Source organism: Chlamydotis macqueenii, chromosome 6, assembly GCF_036417535.1.
Source record: "Chlamydotis macqueenii isolate bChlMac1 chromosome 6, bChlMac1.mat, whole genome shotgun sequence".
NCBI lineage: Eukaryota > Metazoa > Chordata > Aves > Otidiformes > Otididae > Chlamydotis > Chlamydotis macqueenii.
In genome coordinates, this window is record NC_141561.1 from 5,649,681 (window position 1) to 5,664,903 (window position 15,223).

Genomic DNA, 15,223 nt, shown 5'->3' on the forward strand with positions numbered 1-15,223 from the left:
TCCCCTAGCATATGGCCAACTGTCCAAACAACTGTTGTACAATCTTCAGAACTACCCTGCATGTATGATAGAATAAATTAAACGAGTAACGCTTAGCAGACCTGACTACCTGTGACAATGCTGGGCTGCTCTTTGCAAAGTGGAAAGATTTCTGTACAGTAAATATGTGTTGAAATCAATACTGAATCGCTATATATACATTAAAAAAAAAGGTCCAAAACCATGCCCAAAGAGAGGGAACTAATCATGCTTCTAATTTCCCATAGTAACTATCAATGAAATTGTTGCACCTTGAGTCTTGAGTAGATCCCCAAGTTCCTTTAGGCAGTCCTCATTGCAGTCATGATCAGAGCAAGGAGAATTTTAAGTATATAAGGCACTAGAAACTAAATTTTATCTGTTAAAACAGAGAGAGGATGTCTGTCTCTTTCATTATTAACCAGAAGCATATGGAGAGTGCACTGAGCATTTTTAATTTTAATTATATTTCATCCAAAATAATTCCCCAGTTCACTCAGAAATTTCTAAAGAAGGCTCCGACTCCAGCTACTCTGAGTTCCACTGAGTAGTCTGTTTAGATCATTTCTCACATTAAAAACAAGGGATGCTTTTAATGAAGTATGTACATGGAGAAAGGTTACTATTTTTTTCTGTTTCTAGTCTGTCTTCAACGTCCTGTAAAAATGAAATCTGTTAACGTAATATTGATTTTAATAGGCCGTATGTGTGCTGAATCCTCATTTACAACAGTAGTATAAATACCAGAACACAACACTGCTTTTGCATCTCTTCTGGTAACTGAAGTCTTCTTGTGCAGGTCTCGATTTGAAAATGAAATAAAGGTACTAATGTGTTTTGTAAAATGTATATGTTTTAAAATTAAAGTTAAAAAAGACAGTCATTCAATATGGCTCTGATTTTCATAAACTATATTCTGGCCATAAGACGTATTTCCAGTACCCTTTGAAGATTTAGCCACTCTTATATAAAACTGCTGTTTTCTCTAAAGGTATAATATTATTTGAGTGTTTAAAATAATAGAAAAAGTATACTTCTAGCCATACTTTTGCCAGTGCCCATAGTCTACATAATGTCATTAACTACAGTAGAATTTAGACTATATGATTTCTCAACTGTTCTTTATGAAGTCCTTAAGAGGAAATCCTAGTTTTTAGAAAGTAATAAAGGAAGGATGATCATATTTGGCTGAAGTGCTCCAAGGAAACTGTTATTATTATAGGAAAAAAAACCCTCAAAAATGTATACAAGATTGATCAGAATAAATATGTGTGTTTTCAGGGAGAGACATTTCTTTTGAGAGACTTTTGACACTGTGCGAATGAAAGAAATAAAGATTAATTACTTTAAAGATATGCGTGGACTAGACATCTGTACATACTGGGTTTTAATATATGGATCCGGAAATAGGCATGAAATGAATTCAGTAACTTCTTGAGTACCAGAAGTTATAAATATTTTAAAAGTCCCCAGCTGCAACCCAAACCTTATCTTTATGATATGCAGTGCATTCAACTTGTGTGATAACTGGAGAGCCATTCAAAGCAGCTTAATGCATAGCTGCTAGCGAAACCACAGAGATTAAAAGTTTGATTCATAAAAACTGTTATCTGCCAGCTAAGTGGATTTTTCACGTAGAATATAATTTTATGGGGGAGTAGATGTGGACAATTCTTTTATAAACTTCTTCTCTTGTGAGAAAGTGGATGTGTCGAATTCACTGCAAAGCGCATGGTGCAAAACTCAAAACTCAAACCAGATCAATGGTATCTACAATACACAACGTGTTTGTAAATGCTAAATGCAAGTCCTACTGTGCATTGAATGTCCAGGTTAATTACTAGATTACAGTGATGTACTGTCCCTGAAGGTCTATTTTTGAGAGAAGTGTTCCTGGCATAGTGGGAGGTCTCTTCTTCATTTCATGCAGTAGACTTCTGAAGAAAAATGTGAATTAATGTGCCTCTTTTTCTGAAAACTTTATGATTAAGTCTTGAAGCATTGCATGCTTTGTAATGAACAGCTTTGCAAGGAATGCAGTTGTAAGGAGCCCGTGTCTTGCAAATAGCCTGTGCTGTTGGTACCTCCATGCCCTTCCAACACAACCTGCTGGGGAAGGGAAATCAGGTAAATTGGTGGTAAGAGCTACCACTGCCTTTTCAAGCCTTTGACACAAAGGTTATGGTGTGAAATTGCTTCTGGATGTCTCGCTTTTCCTGGATTGCTGAGCAACCTCAGTTTTAACTATTTGATGCAAGTGGTTATCCCTAATATTACGTTAAATTAATTATCCTTCTTTTTCATATATATAAAAAAACCCTGTTTCATCTCCTTTCTTCTGATATGTTAAAGAATAACTAAGGAAAAAATACAGCAGCGTTTTATAAATATAAGTATTGTTAAGTTAGGATATTTAATAATCTGTGTGTGTCACATCTTTCAGATATGTATCACATTTATGTAAAAATTCCCACAAGTTGAGAAGAAAACAGTGCCCTTCTCAAGCAGGCTGCTACATACCCTTGTTCCTCTTCCTCCACTTCCAGTCTATAAGAATCTTCCAGAGATCTCATTGCAGGAATTTAATTACTAGTTTTATTTCTACAAATTGAATCCCTTTTGTAACTTTCGTTCTCTATAAAGAATGTTTTGAGAATTGCTTCTATTACATGGAAGCCTATGTTCAATTTTCAAAAGTCTCATTGAATCAGTGAGCCATAAACCTTTAATTCCATGAATCAAACTTCTGAAAATGGAAAGCTTACACATGGAAAATGCTTAAAGTATTACTGATTTCCAGAGGGACATATTTTTTCCTGATTTTTTTTTTAAAAGCATGTCCTATATTTTGTTTGGACAAGGAAAAAAACCCACCCCTTTCCTTTCTATTGCCTAAAATATATTAGTGCTCGCGTATGTCTCATGGTGCACCTGACATTGGCCTCCTCTGGAGGTTGGATACTGGACTAAATGGAGCATTTCGTTATTCTGGGTCAGCATATCTTTGTAATAGGAGCTATAAGAAGGGAAGAAGCATAATATTCGCTTTGAATTAAAAGGAAAATTAATAGCAGAAGAGGAGAAATCTCTGGTAGGAGAGACAGCAGTGAACTGTGTAATGGGATGGCTGAGATGGAATACAGCTGGAAGCTATTCTTGATGTTTTATTGAGTAAATCTTGTTTATATTAACTGCACTTTGAAGGACAATGCATGGGTCTCCATGTCTGTTTCAAGTATTTAGCAAATGCATGACTCATAAACCCTCAGTTATTGTCAAAAACTTAATAACTACATTTTTTTTCTGAACCAAATTTACGTTGTATTCTCCAGTGCAGCTTGTATGTGGTGGTAGCAACAGGTTCTTGTTGGAGTGGGGGGAAGAAAAAAAAATAATAATTCAACTTGTGGATGATAGAAATGGAGAAAAGTGAATGTAACAACAGAAACATGCTACTATGTGAAATGATATTTTATTACATCTGGCTTCTTTCACCATGAAAGAATTGCAGCTTCTGTTAGCAGTATTTTGAAACCACTGTAATACAAGGAATTGTGTCGGTTTTGTTTAGTGGGGGGGCTATGGTGGCGGCTTCTGCAAGAAGTTTGCCCTTTGTCTGGTGGACTCAGAGGGGCCTAGGGCAGACCCGCTGCTGGCCAGGGCTGAGCCAGTTGGTGATGGAATATGCCCTGATAACACCTCTGCGATATTGTATTTATGAAGGGAAAAACTATTTTGAAAAAAAGGAGTGAAGAAGCAGAAGCAGGGGCAGAGAGGGGGAGGTGTGAGCCTTGTGGGTCTTGCAGGGCCCTTGTTGGGCCGCTCTGGCCTCCCACTGGGCAGCTGACTGGGCCCAACTCGGCCCAGCCCGGCTGCAAGAAGTGGAGAGGAGATGAGATGTAAAGAGATCCGAAGAGGCGCCTGCCAGCCTGTTGTGAAGAATTTATTGTGAGAGGAACGGCTGCAGACGCCAAGGTCAGTGAAGGAGGGGGGAGCAGTAATGCAGCTCCTGGCCAAGATCCCCCTGCAGCCCGTGGTGACGACCATGGTGGAGCAGGTTGTCCCCCTGCAGCCCATGGAGGCCCACGGAGGGGCAGAGATCCACCTGCAGCCCGTGGAGGACCTCACGCCAGGGCAGGCGGATGCCTGAAGGAGGCTGTGGCCTGTGGAGGGCCCGCTGGGGCAGCCGTTCTGGAGGGGCCGCACCCCATGGAAGAGATGACCCACACCGGAGCAGTTTCACAAAGGACTGTGGCCTAGGGATGGGACCCCATGCTGGAGCAGGGGAGGAATGTGAGGAGTTCTTCCCCTGAGGAGGAAGGAGTGGCATAAAGCGTTGTGTAATGAACTGACCATAACCCCCATTCCCTCTTCTCCCCTGTGCGGCTCGGGGTGGGGAAGGAGGTGAAGATAATTTGAAATGAAGTTAAGCCCAGGAAGTGGGAAGGGTGGAGGGAAGTTATCTTGTTCTCTTTCTCATTATCATATTTTGGTTTTCATAATAAACAAATAGTTTTCCCCAAGTCGAGTCTGTTTTGCCTGTAACAGTAACTTGAGGATTTTCTCCCTGTCCTTGTCTCAAACCTCAAGCCTTTTTCATATATGATCCCCCTATTCTCTCGGAGGGCGGGGGGAGTGAGAGAGAGATTGCGTAGTCTAGTCCCGAGCAAGGCTAAACTACGACAAGAATATATGTTTTTAGAATAAAAAATCATTAATATGTAAAATTGAAAATATTTAACAGGAAAAATTGTTACAGTTATTAATTTAAGAATAACTAAGTCAGTCTTACAGAGCGGTATCAATACAGTACTTTCAAGGAGACCAGGAAGTAGAGAAATCTCAGGTAAAGTTATGTTCTTTGCTCTTCATTACTCTTCTGCTTACTATAACTGTAAGACCATGTATGGACAGGTAGATTGACTTATAAGAAAAATGCAGGATTTATAAGACATTTAGAAAAAGTGGTTCCAAGATCTCACAAGAAAAATAACTGACTGTTTTAAAACAGTTGTGTTAGGAGTTGTGAAGCTACCTCAGTGTGTTGAGAAGGAAAACTCCTGACATCATTGTTAAGAAACCTCTCTATGTAAGTATCGTGCAGACAGTTACTTTCATGCTACTTACTGTGACAGTATGCATTATCAGTGTAGCATCCCCACGGCGTAACAGACAGCCTGGAACACTAAGTTCAGAACTCCAGTGGCTTCAGAAGCTTCCTTCCCGCTGCAGTCTGCTACCGTCAGCCATCCACAGCCGCGTTTCAGACCCCTGCTTCACAGGTGCACCATCATTCTGTGATGTTGCTTCTGAATATACCATAAAAAAATTCACAATGTCAGAATTTAAAATATTTATTAAGAGAACTACAAACAAATGTGTATCTTTTGCGCCCCTGAAGTTGTGATCAGACTTTTGTACTTAAAAATGAAAAATTCTCTCCAACCAATACTTGTGTGTTGAGAACTGGGTTCATATAGTTGCATATAGTACATGTGAAAACAGCTTGAGCTCTTTAACTGGGTAAAGCATCTGCTTGGTGAAGCAGCTAGCAGTTCAGTTTTTCAGTATTACAATTGCACTTCTGAGCTTTTTTTCCTTTCTTTTTTTTTTGGCAGATGTACAGCAAATAGCAATTGACTGGATCACCGGAAATTTTTACTTTGTGGATCACGTCAGTGACAGGATCTTTGTCTGCAACCAGAATGGGTCAGTGTGCATTACCCTCATCGAGCTGGATCTTAATAACCCTAAGGCCATAGCTGTGGATCCAACATCAGGGTAAGATTATTTATCTGCATTAGGAAATGATTATTTTATATAATATGTGCCTGTTTGTTAGTGCATATACTATATCTGCTCATTCAGGTGTTTTACAAGCTATTTTTTTATTGCTGTATTGAGTTATTTCAGTAGTTGAGAACATGTAATGAACTTGTGGCAAGTAGTTAACTATATTAATTGCAACATGTGCCTTGTAACTTCTCAAAATTGAATTTGAAATGAAAAAAAAAAACAATTTTATCCCTACTTGTTATATAATTTTTTTTTCTCTGTTTTTCTTTAAATTGTGTTTCTAACTAGAGTATGTGGAAAAGGAACTTTTGAGGTTTTTTTTTATACTCTATCCCCTCAGTTGCAGGGATATTGGGAATGGTTTTAACAAGTTTAATCACATTTAAAAAAATGGAAGAATTTTTACTCTGCTTTAGAAAGTCATCTATAATAGTAAAACTACATTGTATTTGCTTTTTCTGTTTCATAGATACATTCAAAGCCTTGTTTGAAATACAGGGTACTAAAAGTTCCATTCTATAACAGCCACCAGCTGAGAAAAGTTTTACAGAGAATGATGAAGTAAAAGCATAACTAAATAGGAATAGGAACAGGATCAAGTTAATTTAAAAACTAAATTTTGGTAAGGATTTTAGAACAGATATTTCATCTTGGTTTTACTATACTGTAAGTAGTTTAGACTGAAATGCCTGGTGGAATATGTTCTAAACTGCCATAAGCCCCTTCTCAGTAAATACAAAAATATTTACTGTAGAACAGCTTGTCATCCATATGTGGACTTTTGTCACTCTTTATTTAAAGCCTGACTGAAAAGTAAGATGCATTATCACAATGACTTTAAATCTGACAAGAGCAGCTTGCACGTAAAGTTTACAAAGAAGTTTTATAATGTAATTCTTGAATATAGTTGTATTTCTATCTGCAGCAGATGGTAAGCTTGACTTGATCTGACTGCAGAGTTGTTTTAAAAGAAAAACAAAAATTCATGTATAAATTGATTTTCTGCAAGTTCTGATCTGAAAGAACTTGAAGCTTTGAAATTTGCCAACAGCAGCCTTTATTCTGTACATTTGCTTATATATTCTTTGCTGGATTTACTAGATGAATCCAAAGCTTGTCATTAGCTAATCTTATCTGTCAGGGATGTAAGAATTGTATCCAATCCTTTGATTCTGTAAAGAGGACTGGAATGGAAAAAGAGAGTCTGGTTTTCCTTCATTTGTTATCTGCTAGCTGCAAGCCATTCTTGTTCAGACAGTTGCCTTATTCAGTGCCATATGCGAGAGTAATAGTGGCTATTTTAGTGTCGATGTCAGCGCTGGCCTGCAGGAAAGACCAGAAGTGATTATGATATTTCACAGTGTGATTCTTCATATAGCAATATAAATTTATTTCATGATGGAAACATTGGGTGGAAAAATTTCTGAGAGTACTCATTTTGCATTTCAGCAGTTATTTCTTTAGTGGTGTTATTGGCGGTTTTATTAATTATCTACATACATTGTTCTGTTTATAGGATGTCTAACATATGTTTTAACTGATAAGACCCAACCTATATATAATTCTGGTTGGTTGTAGCTGGACTTTGGTATAGAATGCAAACATATAATAAAAAGGCATTCTGGGCACTTAGAAGTATTTTGTTACTTTTATTTCGGTCTTTTCTGTTTTCTTTCTACTCTTTTCATGCTGATAGTAGTTGAGACATATTTCCGTGTCAAAGTATTAGCATGATAGTGCTGTCTAGGTGACTTGCTGGTTTTATTTTATTTGAGGAATAACAAAAACATCCTTACTAAAAAAATGTTGGAAGTTGAGCACTACGTGAGTGAGTGGCATAAAAGCGTGCACGCAGTAACTTCTTAAGGCAGTACTGTTTATATGGTGTAAACATTTGATTATAAATCACATTTTGGCTTTTTGTTTTGTATTTAAATATGAAGCCCAGGCTGTCCTGGGAGGTTTCATCTCCTGTAAGAATTACGTATTAAGGTATTAAATGTAATTACATTGTAAGGTATTTGCTCCTGTAACATTTATTGATATTATGGTATGCTCATTGGCCCCAGTGTTTCTCGACAAGCTGAAGAAGGTACACTCGTGCGGAGAAGACCATTTCCTATGCTAAGGAATGCAGAGCGTGATCAGAAGCCTTTATGCCTATGAGAAACTTCCTGTAGTAGCACAGGGTCAAGCCCTGCTATTCTTACACGTTCACGTCTGTGCTGTTATGCATTTAGTTGTTTTGTGAACCAGAAATTCTGCATTTATCAGTAGAACAGCTAAAGCACCGCTGGAAAATTTCTTAATTCCAAATGGTTCCCCTTGCTGCACTCAAGCATATATTTTGAGTATGATTAATTCTACATTTCTGTGCCTGTGGGTTCTGTTAGATGTTTAGTGGTGATAGTTTTATATATTCTATGAGCTCACAATGGAACTTGAGCTACTAAGCTTATTTCATGTCATACATGAATGACAGACCTTCTGTTATTCTTCTAAGATTGAACTTTAAATTCAGTGAAGAAAGATTCTGCTATTCAAAAACCTCTTGAATAAGCATGTTTGTTATATTTCTAATATAAGCATGTTACTCTGGTTTAGGATTTCTGCACTTTTATCAACCTGAACTGTGTTTCATTTTGTGGTTACTGAAGACTACATCTAATGGAAGCTCACCTAAAACAATTAGGGGAAAAAATCAGCCCCCCTCCCCTCAAAAACAAACTATTTTTTTTTTAACTTTTGCAATACTTATCTGCTACATCAACTAATTTTCAGTTCAGTGTAGCACAGTGTAAGTATCGAACCTATGTCACGGAGGCCGTTACCAGAGGGAACGGCTGTACCTCCACTGATCACCGTGAGTACTTCAGAGTCCAGACTTGTCAGAGGAGCATGTGTTGAAGAAAAAGCTAGAAAAATGCTAGGAAATAAAAGTGGCAATTAGAAACAGGGAGGGAGAATAAATTGTTTTGCAGTAATGTATTATCTATCAAATGCTTTTGAAGTAAGATATTTGGCTCTTTATGTCAGCAGTTCATAGTTTTGATAAATTTTCATATGGGACTTCTTTTCTTCAGTGGTCAAGAAAGAGAAGCTATTGCTCTTACTGGTCCTTGAAATTGGTGTAAAATTGATGGTGGTGCTGATGACTGTCACATGAAATAAATGTGAGCTGAGTTAGAATGATTGTATCTCTGGCTGTGGTCTTCAGTGTAAGTCTGCTGAACCTGTGGGGAATGACTTTTTAAAGGATTGCAGGTAGTTTGGCAATCAGCTTGCATATTCATGAGACTTTGATCACCGTACATATGTGATAAGGAAGGTAATACATTTAAAACTCACAAGGGGATAGATCTGATTTGGGTTCTCTCCCAGCTCTGCTACCGACCAGCTAAGTGTCTATGGACAAAACATTTTTTTTTTTAATGCCTCTGCATGCCCTTGTATTTAATAATGAATAATTAATAAAATGCATGTTGTTTAAGTTGTCTGATATTTGCATGCATTCAGGAACGTTAGGAATTAATATTGCAGAATGCACTGCTAACTGCGTACATCTACATATTTATACTGTAAATATGTACACTTAATTACTTCCAGCGTTGAAAGTAAATTGTTGCCTTCCTCTGCACCACAGTGGCAATGGAGAACATATAGCAACATTTCACAAAGGAAAAATGCATTGAAGTGGAACATAATGCAGTTCCCTCCCACCAGGAGCACTTGAAATGTTCAGTCCTGATCGTGCTGCTTAGACATCTACCATACAGGAGTAAGATATAGATATATCTCAGAGTTAATTTCTCCGTCTACCCAGTTTCCAATTTCTTTGGGAATGCCAGCAAATGGGGGAAGGCAGGAATAGCAGATAGGGCTGTTGGCTCAGGGCTACTCCTGGTTCCAGTAATGTGTGACTTGTAACTATGGCTCTGATGCTCTTTGGGATGCTGATCACAATTTTCATAGGCTTATGGAAAAAGATGAATTTTAAGGAGAGAGTTTGAAATGCAGAAGGTATTGATCTAGCACCCGTTTACAAAACTGTGCCAAACAGAAGGAGATGTGTGGAGAAAGGGGGAATAGGGTGAGATTAAGAAGAGGGTGTGCAGAGCAAAGCTGGCGTGTGGGAGGATGCACAGAGCAGAGCATAGGGAAGACTGGGAGTGAGGAAATGGGTTAGAAATATCCTACATGAAACTGTAAAGGCAAGGCATGCTAGAGGGGGAGAAGAGGAGGAGGGAAAGGAGACTTGGAGAGGAAGCCCAGTTAGAGACTGCAGTCATTGAAATGGGAGCTTGTAAATACCGTTTAAAAGTTGTATTAGTAACAACGAGGAGAAAAGACATAGTACTAAAGAGATTTGTAAAAGGAGCAAGCTCACACTTTAATACTACAACAGTGTGTGTCATGTAAATATTTGAATAAATCTTTTAGTCGGCTTTTCCTTCTGCTAAGTTGTAGAAAAAAAAAAAACCAACCACAAGCTTTGCTTATTTCTTTCACACAACATTTGTAAATGCATACGGGAAGATATTGTGATATGATGATGTTAGAAGAGCAGCATCTATTAATGTGCTACGGTGTTATGTACCATTTCTTGGTAATGTTAATAAGTGTGGGGAAAAAACAAACCCAACCACTGTACAACAGAAACAAAAAATAGTCTATTACATTTTAAGTCTGTAGTAGTGATCAGTTGATCGGTCATCAGTTCTGATCCACAAAGGTGAACGAGGGAAACAAAGGAAGAAATAATAGTTTAAGTTTTCCTCTTCCTCATCTCAGAAATTTGTTGTGAGGAAAATATAAAAACATATTCCATTAACTTCCTCTTTGATTCTAAGGATTGTAAACACAGATTTTTATATGGCTAAAATCAGAGCCACAGAATCAATAGTAATAACAATAACAACAACATAATGAAATTCTTGAAACACGGTTGAGAAATTTGTTTCAGTCTAAAATTTCAGAAAATAGGAGAAAGCAAGGGGTAAGATGGCATTTTGAAATGCAGCCTTCTGTATAAGGACAGAGTTGAGCAGTGTCCTTAAAAAGCTGTATTTGAGAGAAAATCACAATAAACTGTTTTTTCTACCTTTTAAAGTTTTTCTTTTACTTGGAAATACATTCCACTCCTGAGATAATTCTGGTAGGCAGAAGAAGAAGAAGCTGGAGGTTGGTTGTGTGAACCCTGTTGTTGTTGGGAGCGACTCGCTGCTGTTGCATATATTCTTAATCAAGCTGTGTGCGATTATCCTCCTGGGAGGCTTGCGTTTATTGGACAGACTGAAATGTCATGTAAGGTCCACTGAGTTCACACTAAAAAGCCAAGAGAATGGGAAAGGTTTTACACATCATTGAATCAAAAGTTTTCATTGCTTTGCACAGGAGGTATAGAAAAGCTATGCTAGTGGATGGAAAACAGCCCTTAAGAGGTCAAAGGGATTTTCCTTCCCCATTTGCCCCCTGTCAAGATATGAATAGAATGAGTTTTGGGCTGATAATTCAACCTGTTTGACAGCATGGGAAGCCTTGTAAGCCAGTAAGAGCTATCCTACTTGGTGAGATCTTAGAAAAAAGCTAACAGAAACTTTTGCATGGGTGAAGTCTTTGATCGAGCATCTCACTAGAGAGAGCCTGAGGGTAAACCTGAAATCCTGCATTGCAAAACACGCAATAGCCAGAAAAGAGCAAACCAGCTGGTGAGGAGGTGGAGAGAGACCTTTGCAAATCAATTTTACTGAAAATGATTTCATTTTTCTTCTTTTGTGTACCTGTATCTTTCAAAAAAACCCCTCGAATCATAAATGCACTATCTTTTAGACACGATGAAGAGAATTTGCATTTACCTTTTATTTGTCTTTAGTTAAGCATAATATAAGGTCAATGGATGGGTAACAGAACACCTACAGAATGGAGCGGGGTCCTGAGCTGCACCAGGAGGTGTTTCAGCTTCCCTGCAGGTCCCCCTCCCCATTCAGAGGGTGAGAGAGCGGGTGCTGCTCTGGGGCCGGGCAGGGAGGAGAGCTGGCACCCAGGGTGCTGGGTGGCACTGCCGGTGCTTTGGCGTGTAGCAACATACTGGGCTGTGCGCTTCGAGATCTTGGACTTCATTGAGAGTATGAAGAGTATTTTTTTTTAATAAAAAATTACAAATTATTTTGCTTGACTAGTTTCTCCCATTTAGCCTGATTGCTGAAGGGGGTCCCTGTGGCCGGGATGCAGAGGGGCATGGCCTTTCACTTCTCACCTGTGCTTAGACAGTAACTGGAGACGGCGTGATGCCCAAGGGGTTGCTCAGGTAGGCAGAGAGAAAGAAAAATGTCTTCAGCCTGACATGGCAGAATGCCTTGACAGCGCAATAAATGACAATTGGATTTTGAATGATTTCTCAGACAAGGAAAAGGCGGAGAAAGTAGAGGAATTTGTTATCAGTGAGGAGCTTGGGTGTCTTACAGGGGAGGAAGACAGTAGAAATTCAAAAAGCAGAGGAGGTCAAGCCAGTATGTATTTTACTTTATTTGTTTCATTGTTATTTAGAGCAGGGAGTCTTTCAGGATAAAAATAAAACATCTACACATATTGTCTGCTGCCTTTTTTTTTTTATTCTCTTTTTCACTCTCTGAGCTTTTATAGCAGCCACAAGGCTTGGGAGAGATTTCTGGGTCTTAAAACTTTTTTTTTTTTTCCTCTCAGATTAGTCACCATTTTCTGCTGATCAAAGAGGAGTGTTATAATCATTAAAGCTCACTTTTAAACAGCAAAATCATTAGTATTTTAATAACATGCCATTATTAAAGAGCTCAGTTCCTTTTTTTTTTGTCACAAAGCGGTTTCAAAGAGCTGTAAGACACATATAATACACACTAACTTCTAGAAAGTTTTAAAGGTGACCTGAAAAAGAATCCTCTTCATTAAAAAAAAATGAACAAAAAACCCAAAAAACTGTATAATAACTAATGATAATATGAAAGCTTTCATTAAGAATTCATATTTTGTTGCTCATCCTCTCTCTCCACAACCTCTTTCAGTCTGTGAACAGCTGGAAATGGTATAATAGCAGAGTCAAAACAAATGAGAGGAGAAAAGATACTTAATCAGACAAAAAAAAATTAAAAATTATGTTTACTTTTCTTTCCATGCATTTACCTCAACTGCTTGCTAAACATTCCAGAAAAAAAAAAAAAATGAACCTGATCTCAAATTCTCAAAAATGTGCTTCTAGTTCTGTGCTGTTCGATGTTTTAAGTTTAATTCTTGCTAACTAAACCGAGGCAAACTCTGTCACCTTTACATTTCCGCCTGGACCTCATCTGCTTTTACTTCTTGTGCAGCAGGACAGATCTGCTCACTAGGAACCTTGCTGCTGCTTCTCCTCTTAATCAAAAAAATGGAACTCGGGGTAACTTCATCTGCTCTCTTTCTCCAAATAACATGATCTGAGTTTGCATACATGCGCAAACAGAAAATAGAAGAAATAATGTTTTTTTCCTCAGTAACGAAAAAGAAAACTGGATTTGTGAACATAGAAAGAAAGGTACAAGCTTGTGTGAGAAAGTCAACTAATACAGCTGAAAAGTACTCACAGTCACTGCCAAAACTGAAGGACCCAAAATATGAAGTGCATTACATAACTGCATTAGAAAGGAACTAATTAACAACATCAGGTTATAGAGTTGCATCAAAGTGGCTACAGTGATCAAGACAATAAAACAAAATAAGCTTGAACAGGTTTGTTACATGCGTGTTTTCAAGTAATTATGTGAGTGCATTTGCTATTATGCATACCTTTTTATTAAATATTACTGAAATTAATAATAGGTTACTATAATTAATATCCAATATGTTGCATATATTTGAAGATGTACTGTGCTGAGTACCCAAAAGAAAAAAAAATGAACTAATAACAATGATAATCTGAGTGCTAAAGACTATTTTTTTCCAGTGACCATAAAACTTTGTGAAAAAGGCAGCAAAGCGAACATCGACAGCATTATTGGAACAGCTTACTGATGTTCTGAGCAATCGTATTAGCTAACCATCAGTAATACTGTCTGGAGAATAAAAAGCTAACTAGTGTAATACTGATGAAGCGTCCATTGCAACATGAACTTAAGAAAGCTTTTTTTTTCTTTTGCAGCATGAGCTCAGTAATGGATTTCATATTTTCCGTTGAGGGTGGAGAAACACTAGCCCAGGTTGCCCAGAGAGGTGGTGGATGCCCCGTCCCTGGAAACATTCCAGGCCAGGTTGGACGGGGCTCTGAGCAACCTGATCTGGTTGGAGATGTCCCTGCTCCTTGCAGGGGGGTCGGACTGGATGGCCTTTAAAAGTCACTTCCAACCCAAACCATTGTGTGATTCTGTGTTGCTACTAGTAAGGAGAATATTTGAGTAGTATCAATAATCATTGAAAAAATTCAGGTGAAATATGATGTTTCAATAGATGAGGTTTTTAAAAAAGACCAATGAAATCACAAAATAGTTGTAGTCTGTAATAACTTTGCAAAAATAGAACAGCTTGAATGCAGCATCACGTCTCCTTCACTTGGCTCAGGTTGTCCTGAACCCACCTGAAGAGTTCAGCTGTCATCTGACTGCAGTGTCTTCATTACCCAAACTTGCTTTTTTATGAGGTGTCCCTGGTGCTTTTGGTTCCTAACCGTTTGAGCCATCTCACCAAACCAAGCTGAGCACACAACCAGCAACAACAACTAATAAAACTGCATGAGTTGTATTGCTTGGGGCGATTCACAGCTGATGCAACATGTGTCCTCTCACTTTTGTTTTAAACTGTCTCTGTGCAATTAGTGTAGTTACTCATATGCCTGTTCTCAGATCCCTGTCCTTCAGTCCTTAGCTAATTAAGCTTCTGATCAAAACACTCATCTTTTACTGAAATTGCTGTGAATCTATGAGTTAGAATTTGTTGTTTGTGAAGGAGATGGAAAATGGGCATGTTATTCTGCCTAGTATGGAAGTCTTGAAGTATTTTTTTTTTTTTGTTAATAACTGAAATGTCCAGGCAAAAGCTACATGATTTAAATCAGCCTATCAATGATTTTCGTCAAGATGAAAGCAATTAAGCTAGAGAGAACTGAGGCCACTTTGTTTCTGAATGAGAATATAAATGAGAGTTTAAGGCTCTATAATGCACATACATTATATTCATGTCCATCTGAGTTATTATTTTTTTAATTACTTGATTGTCTTCTTACATAACCAGCTTCTGTAAGGTCATTTATGTTGAAGACAGGTTCTGATAGGAATTGGAGCCGTGCATGAGTGGAAGCACAGAGAGATATCTTAAAAAAAAACTGGTTAGGACCCATATTTTTTTTAAGATGTAGTTGCATTATTGTGGATTTAGAGTGTGTGTGTGTGTGTGTATATTGAGAGAGACT

The 15,223-nt window shown here is 38.0% G+C and overlaps 1 protein-coding gene across 1 annotated transcript in view; it reads left to right on the forward strand.

Annotated features, from left to right (window-relative positions):
• The window catches only part of LRP1B (LDL receptor related protein 1B), a 579,931-nt gene that overhangs the window by 260,464 nt on the left and 304,244 nt on the right, over window positions 1-15,223 (forward strand). The window contains exon 9 of the mRNA XM_086750558.1: window positions 5,637-5,799. Within this exon, the coding sequence (XP_086606684.1) occupies window positions 5,637-5,799 (163 nt within the window). The remainder of the gene's footprint in view (window positions 1-5,636; window positions 5,800-15,223) is intronic.